This window comes from Ranitomeya variabilis, chromosome 4 (assembly GCF_051348905.1).
Source record: "Ranitomeya variabilis isolate aRanVar5 chromosome 4, aRanVar5.hap1, whole genome shotgun sequence".
Lineage (NCBI taxonomy): Eukaryota > Metazoa > Chordata > Amphibia > Anura > Dendrobatidae > Ranitomeya > Ranitomeya variabilis.
This window is the reverse complement of record NC_135235.1, coordinates 588,064,416-588,083,598: the sequence shown is the minus strand read 5'-3', so window position 1 is coordinate 588,083,598 and position 19,183 is coordinate 588,064,416. Positions and strand designations below refer to the sequence as shown.

The following is a 19,183-nucleotide window of genomic DNA, read 5'->3' as shown; positions in this document are numbered from 1 at the left end:
TGTGTCCCCCAGCAATCACATGACATTTTTTATATCACGTGAGTTCTGGAGCTTAGCAGCGGATACTGATTTTTTTTAAAAAAAAATTATTAGGAATATTTGGGACACTGAAAAGGTATTTTACAGTAGTGAACAACCCCTTTAACTTATTCTGCAGCCAGTAATGTGCAGGGAGACAAAGAGTCTGTGAAATCCACACGGTGCAAACTTTTTAAAGCAGCACAATTGCAAAAATAATTTCTAGCCCTTACCCTTTAACCTCATGACCTATATTGCGTGTGCATACAAGAATGCTAAACTTACCAGTGTTTGTACAATAGCGTGGTTTGTCGCATTCATGTAGGAATTTAAAGGAAAAGCGCACTCTCCTTCGCAGTAATATGCAGCGTAACCTTCGGGAGCGATGATCCAGTCCTGTGTGAAACGGAACAGATTATTTACACTAAATCACATGGATTTAGTTGATTAATTTCCAGTAAATCTGGTCAATAAAAGTTGATCTCTGACTTTGGCAAATTAGTACATCTCAATGGTAAATGTTTCCCGCGTTAAGCTATTTGCCTTAGAGTTATTCCTTTCTTCATAGATGGATATTGTCAGATAGAGCTTGTATCAACAAGCAAGATTGCAATTTACTGTTTATTAAAATATGCAGACATTCTTGAGTTGTTAACACTTTCTTCGTTTATAATGTGTTACCTAGGAAACCGATCACAACTGCTGTCTAGCTTGCAAGCACTGTACTGAAGCTGGCCGGGATTAAGAAGTAACTGCACGCACCGGCGGTCCTGGCCTATTTCAGAACAGCCCTCCCTAGCTCAATAGAAAAGATCTTGTAGGCACTGCACCTGCTATGCTGTCTAGCAGCTGTCAGTCAGTCTTTAAGGCAACGAGCTGTACTAAACAAAGAGAACTAACATCTCAAAAACGGCTACAATTTTAATAAGCAGTAAATTGCAAAAGTGCTTGCATTTACAAGAACGTTGTGCACACTTTGTTTTTTCTCTTAAGAAAGGCCTGTCAGAAGCCAAAATGTATTGGTGTGAAAAAAAAATCTTGCATATGTAAAGCGACCACAGGCGGTAGCCATGACTGAGCTACTGCTCCATCATGCCATGTCACTTTACAGGAAAATCTTGTGCCAGTGTGCTCTCAGGTGTTGGGTGCAGCACAATCACTTGTAGGACTCTGCTGTCTCCAGGCCTCCATCTTCTGGAGTTCCAAAGCACGACTCAAAAGACACCAAATTTGTTTCAACGAACAGAAGTTTACTGGACAGTTCAAGTTCATCAGACTGTAACATGTGAGATAGTGCACAACACTTCTCGTTCCTTATTTCCTTAGCACAACATATCTTTAGTCCTACCATCCATTCCTGGTGGACTATCTCTACCCCCAATGGCTCCGTCAGCCTCAGACCTTGCCTGTCCAGTCCAGTGCACCCGGGATCCGTTACCTTCCCTTCACACGGTTCCGCGTCCATCTTCCCCTGTGCACCAGAGGACACGATGCACCCTTTAGCCCCTATGTCGGGCCTTGAGCTCGACATTGCCAGAATGTCTTCACGGGATTCTAGTACTTCCTCTCACTGCCTTGAACAATAGGTACATGCTGGCCCTAGCAGCCCATTGCACTTGAACTTGTTACTGTACTTCCCTATCTGATTAACTATCAGGAAGTAGTCTGCTTTACACAAGCATTAGCCCTATCCCACTGTGGACTAGCCCCAAACATTAACTGCATCTTATCCTATACCTTCAGCTACCTACAGTTACTATCCTATAACAGTATGTACTAAGCCTATTGTCTTTGCAGCGCCCCAGAGTCCTGGTCGTTGCAGTACTGATGCTCCGCCACTAAGGGGAGTGATGGTACGTCTGATGGCACTTAAGGAGTTCACCTGACCAGGTATCACAGACACCAATACACTTCATAGTCTGGCCTGCAGGGGGAGCTAAGGGTGCTATTTATTAGGCCACTCCTCACAATCTGGTAAAACTGGGGGTTAGATAGAAAGTTAGTCAGAAGCTGACTGGGTTGGAACCAGGCAACATCCTGTGGCAGAGGGTGTTGCAGGGGAAGATTCAGGGGGGTCCCTGTCAGGGGTGGGATCCTGACAGAGGCCTAGCGAACAGGAAAGAACGTTAAGGAACCGCGCCTGCACTACATCGCGGCGGTATCTCAAGAAAGAACAAGAAGCGAGGTTTATTGTGGAGAGTGAGAAACGAGATCAAAGCAAAAAGGAGATAACACCAGTAGGAGTCGTGCTGTAAGATCAAGGCAACATCCTACTGAGGCGCGTAGCCGGTGGCCGGGAACGCCGAGGAAGTATTGGGCTCCAAGCATTACTTCAAACCAACGGCAGGACAGTTAATTATAGGTTGGCTGTCTCACCTAAATCACCTAAGCAGACATAGGGGCAACTGTGGGAGAGGGGCGTCACTAGGGTCCCGGAAGAACTCCAGGCCTACCCATCATACGGGTGCGTCCTATCCATATCATCTGGGGGACGGAGAAGAACATCAGAACAGATAGAAGTTGTGGGAAAGAACATCAGAAATAGACACAACAGTTGTGAGGACTATCCCGTGGTGCTCAGCAGGGAAGTACTACAACACACAGGCGCTAGAAGGTAGGCACAGATTTCCACCTGCAAAGGGAACTCTGGAAGTGCCATCGGACCGGCCGGTCTCAGACAGCCCTGTTAACCGTACTCTGGATTGAGGACCTTGAAGCCTTCAGTAAAGAGGTAAAGAGACTGCAACCCTGTGTCCTCGTTATTCACTGCGACCTGCACCACGCACCACCACTTCAACTTTCATTGGACCACCCTTAGCAGGGTCACGGACCGGGTCTAGCCACCGTGACAACCCCAGAACTGAGACAGAGAGGCCCGGTACCGAGTACCCTGCGGCCCTGCGTCTGGGGGCGCTCCAAAATCAGGTCATGTGCCTTGGAATTGTGATTTATTGTGCTTGGACTGTGACTTATTGCACGGACTGTGGATTGCCACTTGCCGCCAGAAGTTCCCACCAAAACCGCCGCTATTGCAGCCCTAAGAGGAGCGCAGGAGAAGAAGAGGGGCGTGAAGTGGGCGTAGACAAGTTGGAGAGCGCGAAAGACAATGGCCGCCCAGTCTAAATATTGCTGCATCCTGAGGACGAGTCCGTCAGTGGCTGAGGTCCGCCTTCTCATCCTCTATGGAGGGTGGGGACAATGGAGACGGGACCGCCCCCGAAAGAGAGCGCGGGAAAGAGACACCGAGGAGGAGGCAAAGATGGCGACGTCGGAAGCATCGCTTGGGGACGACCCAACCCAGCACGATGCTGTACCACCCGTAGCAGCCCCAGACTCGCCATCGAGAATCCTGCTGGCGGCGGAACACCTGCGGCGCTTGATGACAGCGTGGAGGAATAGACCCCAACCTGCGGCCCAGGTCGACCTGACAGGTGCTACAGAGGTCCCACCGTCGCACTGGGGTGTGGTGGTTTTCTTCAACTCCCGGGAAGGAAGGGGAGTTATCCAAGAGATTGGAGAGCCGCTGCAGGTCCGCGTTGATCGGAGGGAAGTGGAGCCTTGCGGTGGAAAGTACGATGAGGACCGCGACTTGGAACCCGGAGATGCTGTGACCTATACCCGGTGGCGGAGGGAAGCCAGCTGGATGGCCCGGGGCGTTCAGCGGTGCGCCACTCTCCAGGTTGCTGCTGGGACTCCGGAGGTCGAACCTACTGCGGAAAAGGTAGCAGGATCCTCCGCTGCGGACCACCGGGATGTCCCGTGTTGTGAACTGTGTTTCTGGGCTCCCTCTGGTGGTCACTAACGGTATTGTGTTAGGTATGTCTTGTTGCAGGCCTGAGCTCCAGCTGTGTCGTTAAGCAGCGGGTGTTTCCTATTTGAGTCTCCTCTGGACTCAGTCTCTTGCCTGGCATCGTTGTATCCAGACCTATTTGGTCTCCTCCGGATTCCTTTCAGTCTGCCTCATGCAAGAAAAGCTAAGTCTGTTTTGTACAATTTGGATCGTTTGCATTATTCAGTGTTTTTGTCCAGCTTGCTTTACATTTGATTTTTGACTCGCTGGAAGCTCTAGGGGGCTGATATTCTCCCTCCACACCGTCAGTCGGTGTGGGGGTTCTTGAATGTTCAGCGTGGATGTTTTGTAGGGTTTTTTGCTAACCGCATAGTCCACTATCTATTTTCTGCTATCTAGACTATTGGACCTCACTTTGCTGAATCTAGTTCATCTCTACGTTTGTGTTTTCCTCTTGCCTCACCGTTATTATTTGTTGGGGGCTTTCTATATCTTTGGGGTTCAATTTCTCTGGAGGCAAGCGAGGTCTTATTTTTTCCCTCTAGGGGTAGTCAGTTCTCCGGCTGGCTCGAGACGTCTAGAACCAACGTAGGCACGTTCACCGGCTACTTTTAGTTGTTTGTGTCAGGATCAGGTATGCGGTTAGCCCAGTTTCCACCTCCCTAGAGCAGTATTTATATTTTTGCTATCTTGCCGGAATATCAGAGATCCTCTGCCATTGGGATCATAACAGTCCCGGCCCACTGTGTGCCTGTGGGTCGCGCCCGTTCTCGGCCGAGACGGGTAGCCCAGGAGGGGGCGCCACTGTTGCCTGGTCAGGGATTGGGCTTTCCCAAACCACAGAGGGCCACTTGCCAGGTAAGGCCTAGGAGGAGGCCACCCCCTGATCAATGAGAATGAAGCCCTAAAGTTCCATATACTGTAAATAGTTAACTGTTCGTCTTCTGTGTTTCCTGCTGCTAGTACCTGACCAGGGTTGTTCTTAAAGGGATCCCTTTGTTTACCCGGGATCCCTATCACTTTTATTTTGCTTTTGTTTTCCCTTTTTGCTCCTTTTAACCCCCTATTTGGAAAAGACTGCCGAATCATGAACGGTGAATGGTTCACAAACAGTGATGTAAATAGTTCGCACCCTATTAAGGGTGCCCTCTACTGGTTTTACAAAAAAGAGAACTCTTTGTGAAGACACTGTTCCTGGAAACAGTATAGGAGTTCCTGCCTTACACGGACTTGCAGCTTGAGCAGTTGCACTACCTCGAAGCGACTTGGTCCCCTCTTAAAGGGGAAGTTCACCAGTTGCACTTAATTTACAATGTTGCCTTAAGAGAAAGTGAATAATGTTTTACATAACAAGTTATATGTAGCCAGTTAGTTATAGAAAATGTTTGACAATGTTGCTAGAAATTGAGGACAGGAAGTGAACCCGTAGGGGTTAGTGGGTGAGTCCTCCAAGGAGCCATAGAGAGATGGCTCAGCAGTCCTGTGCTAAGAAAAGAGGCAGTAGGCCTGGGCAGATAGACAGGCGGTCCTGCATAAGACAAATCAGAGAATAAAAAGAAAAATATTGCACTTAGAAGAGAGAAATGAAGAAAAGTTAATTTATATTTTAGGAGTTTTATAGTAAGCCTTTAGTGGATCCAGCTTATACGTCCTTAGAGGCAAAGTTAAATTATTTTTCAGAATTTGCACTTAGTAGAATACCCAGCTGGGTAGTAAAAGTTATTCATAGTGTGTTATTTAAAATATTTAACTATGTTTGTTTGTAACGTTTAAGAGTCCTCACCTCCCATAAAGGGAAGCACTGTTATTATTTCCTATTACTTGTTTATTGCATTCCAAAATTTGTATGTCTTTTGCTGACATGTATTGTTGTTTTCTTCCCAGTCCGGGAGTACTGGATTTAACCGGGGGGGAGTGCAGTGCCCCAGAGTCCTGGTCGTTGCAGTACTGATGCTCCGCCACTAAGGGGAGTGATGGTACGTCTGATGGCACTTAAGGAGTTCACCTGACCAGGTATCACAGACACCAATACACTTCATAGTCTGGCCTCCAGGGGGAGCTAAGGGTGCTATGTATTAGGCCACTCCTCACAATCTGGTAAAACTGGGGGTTAGATAGAAAGTTAGTCAGAAGCTGACTGGGTTAGAACCAGGCAACATCCTGTGGCAGAGGGTGTTGCAGGGGAAGATTCAGGGGGGTCCCTGTCAGGGGTGGGATCCTGACAGAGGCCTAGCGAACAGGAAAGAACGTTAAGGAACCGCGCCTGCACTACATCGAGGCGGTATCTCAAGAAAGGACAAGAAGCGAGGTTTATTGTGGAGAGTGAGAAACAAGATCAAAGCAAAAAGGAGATAACACCAGTAGGAGTCGTGCTGTAAGATCGAGGCAACATCCTACTGAGGCGCGTAGCCGGTGGCCGGGAACGCCGAGGAAGTATTGGGCTCCAAGCATTACTTCAAACCAACGGCAGGACAGTTAATTATAGGTTGGCTGTCTCACCTAAATCACCTAAGCAGACATAGGGGGCAACTGTGGGAGAGGGGCGTCACTAGGGTCCCGGAAGAACTCCAGGCCTACCCGTCATACGGGTGCGTCCTATCCATATCATCTGGGGGACGGAGAAGAACATCAGAACAGATAGAAGTTGTGGGAAAGAACATTAGAAATAGACACAACAGTTGTGAGGACTATCCCGTGGTGCTCAGCAGGGAAGTACTACAACACACAGGCGCTAGAAGGTAGGCACAGATTTCCACCTGCAAAGGGAACTCTGGAAGTGCCATCGGACCGGCCGGTCTCAGACAGCCCTGTTAACCGTACTCTGGATTGAGGACCTTGAAGCCTTCAGTAAAGAGGTAAAGAGACTGCAACCCTGTGTCCTCGTTATTCACTGCGACCTGCACCATGCACCACCACTTCAACTTCAATGGACGCCCCTTAGCAGGGTCACGGACCGGGTCTAGCCACCGTGACAACCCCAGAACTGAGACAGAGAGGCCCGGTACCGAGTACCCCGCGGCCCTGCATCTGGGGGCGCTCCATCTTTATCTTATGTCCTAGATCCTAATCTATATGTTACCATATGCTGTACACTACTATATCAGAGTCTATTCACATTATACACTAAAACCACAGTACATAGTTACATTTCACATGACATGAAATATATATAATGCATAACATTATCTACATGGCACAATTGGTGTCTTCAGGGGAAGGAATGGACAGTTATTGTCCACACCTCTTACCTTCCTCCCTTCTTTAAACATGGTGGTTCTCAACCATTTTGGGACTTGAAAAACATCAATGAAATCCATACACTTAACTTAGATAATACTATAAAACAAACATGCTTTGCCTTCAGGGGCATAGAGTGTCCATTACTGGAGATTCACTGACCACGGAATAAAGAGATCAAGTCTCTTAGCCTACATAATAACAACCGCCCAACAGTCGATGGTTGCATACCAAGTCCTCCTCCTGCACAATACTTGGATAATTCGGTCCTCTCGGGTTAGAACTAATGTCCATTAGAGTCCATGTTTCCTTTCAAACAACGGCCCTTAAGTCCACATAACAATGGCTCAACAGTTCATGAGCGCAGTCTATAGGTCAGGGATACAGTCCGTATAGGACAAAATCTATAGATGTAGAACCCATTCGCAGCGCAAAGTTCCTCAATTAGCAGGAGGATGTGATATGAAAGGGGCAAACCAAACCATCGGCCGCCCGCGGCCAACAACAAGGCGTGCCCGACCGATGGGTCCTAGACGCACTAAACATTTGTCTTCCTGGAGTTCCAAGCTCCTCCAGACAAATATGCTAGCCCCAAACATTAACAGTATCTTGTCGTATACTTTCAGCTAACTACAGATACTATCCTTTAACAGTATGTACTAAGCCTATTGCTATTGTCCTTATCTTATGTCCTAGATCCTAACCAATATCTTACCCTATGCTGTACGCTACCATATCAATATATATTCAAACTATACACTAAAACCACAGTACAGTTAAATGTTTACATTTCACATTATATATATTTACCACATTAACAATGTATAGAGTGTATTTCTGAATCATTTAATGTTAGCTTCATTGAAAAAACTGTGCTCTTTCAAAAATAAGGTATTTTCTAAATGACTCTATACTTTTGAACGACAGTGTGTGTATATATACAGGTCCTTCTCAAAAAATTAGCATATAGTGTTAAATTTCATTATTTACCATAATGTAATGATTACAATTAAACTTTCATGTATTATAGATTCATTATCCACCAACTGAAATTTGTCAGGTCTTTTATTGTTTTAATACTGATGATTTTGGCATACAACTCCTGATTACCCAAAAAACCTGTCTCAATAAATTAGCATATCAAGAAAAGGTCCTCTAAACGACCTATTACCCTAATCTTCTGAATCAACTAATTAACTCTAAACACATGCAAAAGATACCTGAGGCTTTTAAAAACTCCCTGCCTGGTTCATTACTCAAAACCCCCATCATGGGTAAGACTAGCGACCTGACAGATGTCAAGAAGGCCATCATTGACACCCTCAAGCAAGAGGGTAAGACCCAAAAAGAAATTTCTCAACAAATAGGCTGTTCCCAGAGTGCTGTATCAAGGCACCTCAATGGTAAGTCTGTTGGAAGGAAACAATGTGGCAGAAAACGCTGTACAACGAGAAGAGGTGACCGGACCCTGAGGAAGATTGTGGAGAAGGACCGATTCCAGACCTTGGGGAACCTGAGGAAGCAGTGGACTGAGTCTGGTGTGGAAACATCCAGAGCCACCGTGCACAGGCGTGTGCAGGAAATGGGCTACAGAGAAGCAGCACTGGACTGTTGCTAAGTGGTCCCAAGTACTTTTTTCTGATGAAAGCAAATTTTGCATGTCATTCGGAAATCAAGGTGCCAGAGTCTGGAGGAAGACTGGGGAGAAGGAAATGCCAAAATGCCTGAAGTCCAGTGTCAAGTACCCACAGTCAGTGATGGTGTGGGGTGCCATGTCAGCTGCTGGTGTTGGTCCACTGTGTTTCATCAAGGGCAGGGTCAATGCAGCTAGCTATCAGGAGATTTTGGAGCACTTCATGCTTCCATCGGCTGAAATGCTTTATGGAGATGAAGATTTCATTTTTCAGCACGACCTGGCACCTGCTCACAGTGCCAAAACCACTGGTAAATGGTTTACTGACCATGGTATTACTGTGCTCAATTGGCCTGCCAACTCTCCTGACCTGAACCCCATAGAGAATCTGTGGGATATTGTGAAGAGAAAGTTGAGAGACGCAAGACCCAACACTCTGGATGAGCTTAAGGCCGCTATTGAAGCATCCTGGGCCTCCATAACATCTCAGCAGTGTCACAGGCTGATTGCCTCCATGCCACGCCGCATTGAAGCAGTCATTTCTGCCAAAGGATTCCCGACCAAGTATTGAGTGCATAACTGAACATTATTCTTTGATTGTTTATTTGTTTGTTATTAAAAAACACTTTTATTTGATTGGACGGGTGAAATATGCTAATTTATTGAGACAGGTTTTTTGGGTTATCAGGAGTTGTATGCCAAAATCATCAGTATTAAAACAATAAAAGACCTGACAAATTTCAGTTGGTGGATAATGAATCTATAATATATGAAAGTTTAATTGTAATCATTACATTGTGGTAAATAATGAAATTTAACACTATATGCTAATTTTTTGAGAAGGACCTGTATATATATATATATATATATATATATATATATATATATATATATATATATATATATATATATATATATATATATATATATACAGTACAGACCAAAAGTTTGGACACACCTTCTCATTTAAAGATTTTTCTGTATTTCCATGACTATGAAAATTGTACATTCACACTGAAGGCATCAATTACTATGATTTAACACATGTGGAATTATATACTTAACAAAAAGTGTGAAACAACTGAAATTATGTCATATATTCTAGGTTGTTCAAAGTACCCACCTTTTGCTTTGATGACTACTTTGCACACTCTTGGCATTCTCTTGATGAGCTTCAAGAAGTAGTTACCGGGAATGGTCTTCCAACAATCTTGAAGGAGTTCCCAGAGATGCTTAGCACTTGTTGGCCCTTTTACCTTCACTCTGCGGTCCAGCTCACCCCAAACCATCTCAATTGGGTTCAGGTCTGGTGACTGTGGAGGCCAGGTCATCTGGCTTAGCACCCCATCACTCTCCTTCTTAGTCAAATAGCCCTTACACAGCCTAAACGCAAACCGGATGGAATAGCATGCCGCTGCAAGATGCTGTGACAGCCATGCTGGTTCAGTATGCCTTCAATTTTGAATAAATCCCCAAAAGTGTCACCAGCAAAGCACCCCCACACCGCCTCCTCCATGCTTCATGGTGGGAACCAGGCATGTAGAGTCCATCCGTTCACCTTTTCTGCGTCGCACAAAGACACAGTGGTTGGAACCAAAGATTTCAAATTTGGACACATCAGACCAAAGCACAGATTTCCACTGCTCTAATGTGCATTCCTTGTGTTCTTTAGCCCAAACAAGTCTCTTCTGCTTGTTGCCTGTCCTTAGCAGTGGTTTCCTAGCAGCTATTTTACCATGAAGGCCTGCTACACAAAGTCTCCTCGTAACAGTTGTTGTAGAGATGTGTCTGCTGCTAGAACTCTGTGTGGCATTGATCTGGTCTCTAATCTGAGCTGCTATTAATCTGCGATTTCTGAGGCTGGTGACTCGGATAAACTTATGCTCAGAAGCAGAGGTGACTCTTGGTCTTCCTTTCCTGGGGTGGTCTGTTGTGAATTTGGATTCTGGGCTCCCCCGGTGGCTACTGGTGGAATTGAACTGGTGTCTTCATCTTCTCTGTTCACCTGTTCCCATCAAGATGTGGGAGTCGCTATATAACCTTGCTGCTCTGTTAGTTGCTTGCCGGTCAACAATGTTATCAGAAGCCTCTCTGTGCTTGTTCCTGCTCCTAGACAACTACTAGATAAGTTGGACTCTTGTCCATGTTTGTTTTTGCATTTTGTTCCAGTTCACAGCTGTAGTTTCGTTACTGTGTCTGGAAAGCTCTTGTGAACGGGAATTGCCACTCTGGTGTTATGAGTTAATGCCAGAGTTTTAAAGTAATTTCTGGATGGTGTTTTTTGATAGGGTTTTCAGCTGACCATGAAAGTGTCCTTTCTGTCTTCTGCTATGTAGTAAGTGGACCTCAAATTTGCTAAACCTATTTTCATACTACGTTTGTTATTTCATCTCAACTCACCGCCAATACATGTGGGGGGCCTCTGTCTCCTTTCGGGGTATTTCTCTAGAGGTGAGCTAGGACTAATATTTTCCTCTGCTAGCTTTATTTAGTCCTCCGGCTGGGCTGGGCATCTAGAATCAACGTAGGCATGCTACCCGGCCACTGCTAGTTGTGCGTTAGGTTTAGTTCATGGTCAGCTCAGTTCCCATCTTCCAAGAGCTAGTTCCTATATATGCTTATGCTATGTTCTCTTGCCATTGAGATCATGACAGTTTGACCGGCCCGCAAAGTGTTAATTGTTTGGGCTGAAGCAGGAGAAAAAGAAGTGTTGAAGGGAAATTTTTTTTTTTTCCCCTCAGAGTTTGGCTGCCTAGCCCTTAATTGCTGTCTAGCTGCTTCTTACCTCCTCTTAACCCTTGAATGGCTCTGTGTCCACCTGTTTGTAATGGATCTTCAGAGTGTAACTGCAGGTTTGAATAATCTCGCCACGAAGGTACAAAATTTGCAAGATTTTGTTTGTCATGCACCTGTATCTGAGCCGAGAATTCCTTTGCCGGAATTTTTCTCGGGGAATAGATCCGGGTTTCAGAATTTTCGAAATAATTGCAAATTATTTTTGTCTCTGAAATCTCGCTCTGCCGGAGACCCTGCACAGCAGGTCAGGATTGTGATTTCCTTGCTCCGGGGCGACCCTCAAGACTGGGCTTTTTCATTGACACCAGGGGATCCTGCGTTGCTCAATGTGGATGCGTTTTTTCTGGCCTTGGGGTTGCTTTATGACGAACCTCATTTGGAGCTTCAGGCAGAAAAAACTTTGATGTCCCTATCTCAGGGGCAAGATGAAGCGGAAATTTACTGCCAAAGATTCCGTAAATGGTCTGTGCTTACTCAGTGGAATGAGTGCGCCCTGGCGGCGACTTTCAGAGAGGGTCTCTCTGATGCCATTAAGGATGTTATGGTGGGGTTCCCTGTGCCTGCGGGTCTGAATGAGTCCATGACAATGGCTATTCAGATCGATAGGCGTTTGCGGGAGCGCAAACCAGTGCACCATCTGGCGGTGTCCACTGAGAAGTCGCCAGAGAGTATGCAGTGTGATAGAATTCTGTCCCGAAGCGAGCGGCAGAATTTTAGACGGAAAAATGGGTTGTGTTTCTATTGTGGTGATTCTACTCATGTTATATCAGCATGCTCTAAGCGCACTAAAAAGCTTGGTAAATCTGTTTCCATTTGCACCTTACCGTCTAAATTTATTCTATCTGTGACCCTGATTTGCTCTTTGTCATCTATTACCACGGACGCCTATGTTGACTCTGGCGCCGCTTTGAGTCTTATGGATTGGTCCTTTGCCAAACGCTGTGGGTATGATTTAGAGCCTTTGGAGACTTCTATTCCTCTGAAGGGGATTGACTCCACCCCATTGGCTAATAATAAACCACAATACTGGACACAAGTAACTATGCGTATTAATCCGGATCACCAGGAGATTATTCGCTTTCTGGTGCTGTATAATCTACATGATGATTTGGTGCTAGGATTGCCTTGGCTGCAATCTCACAACCCAGTCCTCGACTGGAGAGCTATGTCTGTGTTGAGCTGGGGATGTAAGGGGGCTCATGGGGATGTACCTGTGGTTTCCATTTCATCATCCATTCCCTCTGAAATTCCTGAGTTCCTGTCTGACTATCGTGACGTCTTTGAAGAATCCAAGCTTGGTTCGTTACCTCCGCACCGAGAGTGCGATTGTGCCATAGATTTAATCCCGGGTAGTAAATACCCAAAGGGTCGTTTATTTAATCTGTCTGTGCCTGAACATGCTGCTATGTGAGAATATATAAAGGAGTCCTTGGAAAAGGGACATATTCGTCCATCGTCATCTCCCTTAGGAGCCGGTTTTTTCTTTGTGTCAAAAAAAGACGGCTCTTTGAGACCATGTATTGATTATCGGCTTTTGAATAAAATCACTGTTAAATATCAATACCCATTGCCGTTGCTGACTGATTTGTTTGCTCGCATAAAGGGGGCCAAGTGGTTCTCTAAGATTGACCTTCGTGGGGCGTATAATTTGGTGCGAATCAGGCAGGGGGATGAGTGGAAAACCGCATTTAATACGCCCGAGGGCCACTTTGAGTATTTAGTGATGCCTTTTGGTCTTTCTAATGCTCCGTCAGTTTTCCAGTCCTTTATGCATGATATTTTTCGCGATTATTTGGATAAATTTATGATTGTGTATCTGGATGATATTCTGATTTTTTCGGATGACTGGGACTCTCATGTCCAGCAAGTCAGGAGGGTTTTTCAGGTTTTGCGGTCTAATTCTTTGTGTGTGAAGGGTTCTAAGTGTGTTTTTGGGGTACAGAGGATTTCCTTTTTGGGATATATTTTTTCCCCCTCTTCCATTGAAATGGATCCTGTCAAGGTTCAAGCTATTTGTGATTGGACGCAGCCCTCTTCTCTTAAGAGTCTTCAGAAATTTTTGGGCTTTGCTAACTTTTATCGTCGATTTATTGCTGGTTTTTCGGATATTGCTAAGCCATTGACCGATTTGACTAAGAAGGGTGCTGATGTTGCTGATTGGTCCCCTGATGCTGTGGAGGCCTTTCGGGAGCTTAAGCGCCGTTTTTCCTCTGCCCCTGTGTTGCGTCAGCCTGATGTTGCTCTACCTTTTCAGGTTGAGGTCGACGCTTCTGAGATCGGAGCTGGGGCAGTGTTGTCGCAGAAAAGTTCTGACTGCTCCGTGATGAGGCCTTGTGCCTTCTTTTCCCGTAAATTTTCGCCCGCTGAGCGGAATTATGATGTTGGGAATCGGGAGCTTTTGGCCATGAAGTGGGCTTTTGAGGAGTGGCGCCATTGGCTCGAGGGGGCCAGACATCAGGTGGTGGTATTGACTGACCACAAAAATTTGATTTATCTTGAGACCGCCAGGCGCCTGAATCCTAGACAGGCGCGCTGGTCATTATTTTTCTCTCGGTTTAATTTTGTGGTGTCATACCTACCGGGTTCTAAGAATGTTAAGGCGGATGCCCTTTCTAGGAGTTTTGAGCCTGACTCGCCTGGTAACTCTGAGCCCACAGGTATCCTTAAGGATGGAGTGGTATTGTCAGCCGTTTCTCCAGACCTGCGGCGGGCCTTGCAGGAGTTTCAGGCGGAGAGACCTGATCGTTGCCCACCTGATAAACTGTTTGTTCCTGATGATTGGACCAGTAGAGTCATCTCTGAGGTTCATTCTTCTGCGTTGGCAGGTCATCCTGGCATTTTTGGTACCAGGGATTTGGTGGCAAGGTCCTTCTGGTGGCCTTCCCTGTCACGAGATGTGCGAGGCTTTGTGCAGTCTTGTGACGTTTGTGCTCGGGCCAAGCCTTGTTGTTCTCGGGCTAGTGGATTATTGTTGCCCTTGCCTATTCCTAAGAGGCCTTGGACGCACATCTCGATGGATTTTATTTCAGATCTGCCTGTTTCTCAGAAGATGTCTGTCATCTGGGTGGTGTGTGACCGTTTTTCTAAGATGGTCCATTTGGTTCCTCTGCCCAAGTTACCTTCTTCTTCCGAGTTGGTTCCTCTGTTTTTTCAAAATGTTGTTCGTTTGCATGGTATTCCTGAGAATATCGTTTCTGACAGAGGGACCCAATTCGTGTCTAGATTTTGGCGGGCATTCTGTGCTAGGATGGGCATAGATTTATCTTTTTCGTCCGCTTTCCATCCTCAGACGAATGGCCAGACCGAGCGGATTAATCAGACCCTGGAGACATATCTGAGGTGTTTTGTGTCTGCTGACCAGGATGATTGGGTTGCTTTTTTGCCATTGGCGGAGTTCGCTCTCAATAATCGGGCCAGCTCTGCCACTTTGGTGTCCCCGTTTTTCTGTAATTCGGGGTTTCATCCTCGATTTTCCTCTGGTCAGGTGGAATCTTCGGATTGTCCTGGAGTGGATGCTCTGGTGGAGAGATTGCATCAGATCTGGGGGCAGGTGGTGGACAATTTGAGGTTGTCCCAGGAGAAGACTCAGCTTTTTGCCAACCGCCACCGTCGTGTTGGTCCTCGGCTTTCTGTTGGGGATTTGGTGTGGTTGTCTTCTCGTTTTGTCCCTATGAGGGTCTCTTCTCCTAAGTTTAAGCCTCGGTTTATCGGCCCGTATAAGATATTGGAGATTCTTAACCCTGTTTCCTTCCGTTTGGACCTCCCTGCATCCTTTTCTATTCATAACGTTTTTCATCGGTCATTATTGCGCAGGTATGAGGTACCGGTTGTGCCTTCCGTTGAGCCTCCTGCTCCGGTGTTGGTTGAGGGTGAGTTGGAGTACGTTGTGGAGAAAATCTTGGACTCTCGTGTTTCCAGACGGAGACTCCAGTATCTGGTCAAGTGGAAGGGATACGGCCAGGAGGATAATTCTTGGGTGAATGCATCTGATGTTCATGCCTCCGATCTGGTTCGTGCCTTTCATAGGGCTCATCCTGATCGCCCTGGTGGTTCTGGTGAGGGTTCGGTGCCCCCTCCTTGAGGGGGGGGTACTGTTGTGAATTTGGATTCTGGGCTCCCCCGGTGGCTACTGGTGGAATTGAACTGGTGTCTTCATCTTCTCTGTTCACCTGTTCCCATCAAGATGTGGGAGTCGCTATATAACCTTGCTGCTCTGTTAGTTGCTTGCCGGTCAACAATGTTATCAGAAGCCTCTCTGTGCTTGTTCCTGCTCCTAGACAACTACTAGATAAGTTGGACTCTTGTCCATGTTTGTTTTTGCATTTTGTTCCAGTTCACAGCTGTAGTTTCGTTACTGTGTCTGGAAAGCTCTTGTGAACGGGAATTGCCACTCTGGTGTTATGAGTTAATGCCAGAGTTTTAAAGTAATTTCTGGATGGTGTTTTTTGATAGGGTTTTCAGCTGACCATGAAAGTGTCCTTTCTGTCTTCTGCTATGTAGTAAGTGGACCTCAAATTTGCTAAACCTATTTTCATACTACGTTTGTTATTTCATCTCAACTCACCGCCAATACATGTGGGGGGCCTCTGTCTCCTTTCGGGGTATTTCTCTAGAGGTGAGCTAGGACTAATATTTTCCTCTGCTAGCTTTATTTAGTCCTCCGGCTGGGCTGGGCATCTAGAATCAACGTAGGCATGCTACCCGGCCACTGCTAGTTGTGCGTTAGGTTTAGTTCATGGTCAGCTCAGTTCCCATCTTCCAAGAGCTAGTTCCTATATATGCTTATGCTATGTTCTCTTGCCATTGAGATCATGACAGTGGTCCTCATGTGAGCCAGTTTCTTTTAGCGCTTGATGGTTTTTGCCACTGCACTTGGAGACACTTTCAAAGTTTTCCCAAATTTTCAGACTGACTGACCTTTATTTCTTAAAGTAATGATGGCCACTCGTTTTTCTTTACTTAGCTGCTTTTTTCTTGTCATAATACAAACTCAAACAGTCTATTCAGTAGGACTGTCAGCTGTGTATCCACCAGACTTCTGCACAACACAACTGATTGTCCCAACCCCATTTATAAGGCAAGAAATCCCACTTATTAAACCTGACAAGGCACACCTGGGAAGTGAAAACCATTCCCGGTGACTACCTCTTGAAGCTCATCAAGAGAATGCCAAGAGTGTGCAAAGCAGTCATCAAAGCAAAAAGTGGCTACTTTGAAGAACCTATAATATAAGGCAAATTTTCAGTTGTTTCACACTTTCTTGTTAAGTATATAATTCCACATGTGTTAATTCATAGTTTTAATGCCTTCAGTGTTAATGTACAATCTTCATAGTCATGAAAATACCGAAAAATCATTAAATGAGAAGGTGTGTCCAAACTTTTGGTCTGTGCTGTATGTATATATACAGTATATATATATATATATATATATATATATATATATATATATATATATATATATATATATATATATACACACACTATCGTTCAAAAGTTTAGAGTCAGTAAGAAATGTCCTTATTTTTGAAAGAAGAGCACAGTTTTTTCCAATGAAGCTAGCATTAAATGATTCAGAAATACACTCTATACATTGTTAATGTGGTAAATGACTATTCTAGCTGCAAACGTCTGGTTTGTAATGCAATATCTTCATAGGTGTATAGAGGCCCATTTCCAACAACCATCACTCCAGTGTTCTTATGGTACTTTGTGGTTGCTAACTGTGTAAGAAGGCTAATGGATGGTTAGAATACCCTTGAAAACCCTTGTGCAAGTATGTTAGCACAGCTGAAAACAGTTTGGCTGATTAGAGAACCTATACACCTGACCTTCCTTTGAGCTAGTTGAGAATCTGAGCATTACATTTGTTGGTTCCATTAAACTCTCAAAATGGCCAGAAAGAAAGAACTTTCATGTGAAATTCAACAGTCTATTCTTATTCTTTAAAATGAAGGCTATTCCAAGCAAGAAATTGCTAAGAAACTGAAGATTTCCTACAACGGTGTGTCCCTTCAGAGGAGAGCACAAGCAGGCTCTAACCAGAGTAGAGAGAGGCCTCGCTGCACAACTGAGCAACAAGACAAGTACATTAAAGTCTGTAGATTGAGAAATCGATGCCTCACAGGTCCTCAACTGGCAGCTTCATTAAATAGTACACGTAAAACGCCAGTGTCAACGTCTACAGTGAAGAGGTGACTCCGGGATGCTGGCCTTTAGGGCAGAGTGGCAAAGAAAAACCCATATCTGAGACAGGCTAATAAAAGGAAAAGATTAATATGGGCAAAAGAACACAGACATTGGACAGAGGAAGATTGGAAAATGTGATATGGACAGACGAATCCAGGTTTGAGGTGTTTGGATCACACAGAAGAACATTTGTGAGACACAGAACAATTGAAGAGTGCCTAATGCCATCTGTCAAGAATGGTGGAGGTAATGTGATGGTCTGGGGTTGCTTTGGTGCTGGTAAAGTGGGAGATTTATACAAGGTAAAAGGGATTTTGAATAAGGAAGGCTATCACTCTATTTTGCAATGCCATGTTATACCATGTGGACAGCGCTTGATTGGAGCCAATTTCATCCTACAACAGGACAATGACCCAAAGCACACCTCCAAATTATGCAAGAACTATTTAGGGAAGAAGCAGGCAGCTGGTATTCTATCTGTAATGGAGTGGTCAGCGCAGTCACCAGATCTCAACCCCATTGAGCTGTTGTGGATGCAGCTTGACCGTATGGTACACAAAAAGTGCCCATCAGCCAAACCAACTTGTGGGAGGGACGTCTGGAAGCATGGGGTGAAGTTCTCCAGATTACCTCAGCAAATTAACTGCTAGAATGCCAAATGTCTGCAATACTGTAATTGCTGCAAAGGGAGCATTCTTTGACGAAAGCAAAGTTTGAAGGAGAAAATTATTATTTCAAGTAAAAATCTTTTTTTCGAACCTTGTCAATGTCTGGACTAGATTTTAAATTCATTTCGCAACTCATTTGATTAATAAAAGTATGAGTTTTCATGGAAAACACAATATTGTCCGGGTGACCCTAAACTTTTGAACAGTAGTATCTACTATATAATTGTCTAACGGTCACTTCCGTCTGTCTGTCTTTCCTTCTGTCTGTCTGTCACAGATATTCATTGGTTGCGGCCTCTGTCTGTCATGGAATCCCACGTCGCTGATTGGTCTCGCCAGCTGCCTGTCATGGCTGCCGCCACCAATCAGCGACGGCCACAGTCCAATTAGTCCCTCCCTACTCCCCTGCAGTCAGTGCCCGGCGCCCGCTCCATACTCCCCGCAGTCACCACTCAAACAGGGTTAATGCCGCTATTAACCCTGTTTGACCAAGTTTTTACTATTGATGCTGCCTATGCAGCATCAATAATAAAAACATCTAATGTTAAAAAAAATTAAAAAAATAAAAAATCATTATATACTCACCTTTCCAGCTCCTCGCAACGCTCCAGTGGCAAGGATGGTCTGCGAGAAGGACCTGCGACGTCATCACAGGTCCTGCCGTGACGTCACGTTCATGTGACCGCGACACGGTCATGTGACCGCGACGTCATCACAGGTCCTGCACGCCTGCACGAGAAGGACCTGCCGTGACGTCACGGTCACGTGACCGTGATACAGTCATGTGACCGCGACGTCATCACAGGTCCTGCGTGCCTGCGCGAGAAGGTGGCGACAGAACTACAAGGGGCCC

General features: G+C 45.4%; 1 protein-coding gene across 1 annotated transcript in view; it reads right to left on the bottom strand.

The window, feature by feature from the left end:
* The window catches only part of BMP7 (bone morphogenetic protein 7), a 150,292-nt gene that overhangs the window by 5,299 nt on the left and 125,810 nt on the right, over positions 1 to 19,183 (bottom strand). The window contains exon 6 of the mRNA XM_077253139.1: positions 304 to 414. Within this exon, the coding sequence (XP_077109254.1) occupies positions 304 to 414 (111 nt within the window). The remainder of the gene's footprint in view (positions 1 to 303; positions 415 to 19,183) is intronic.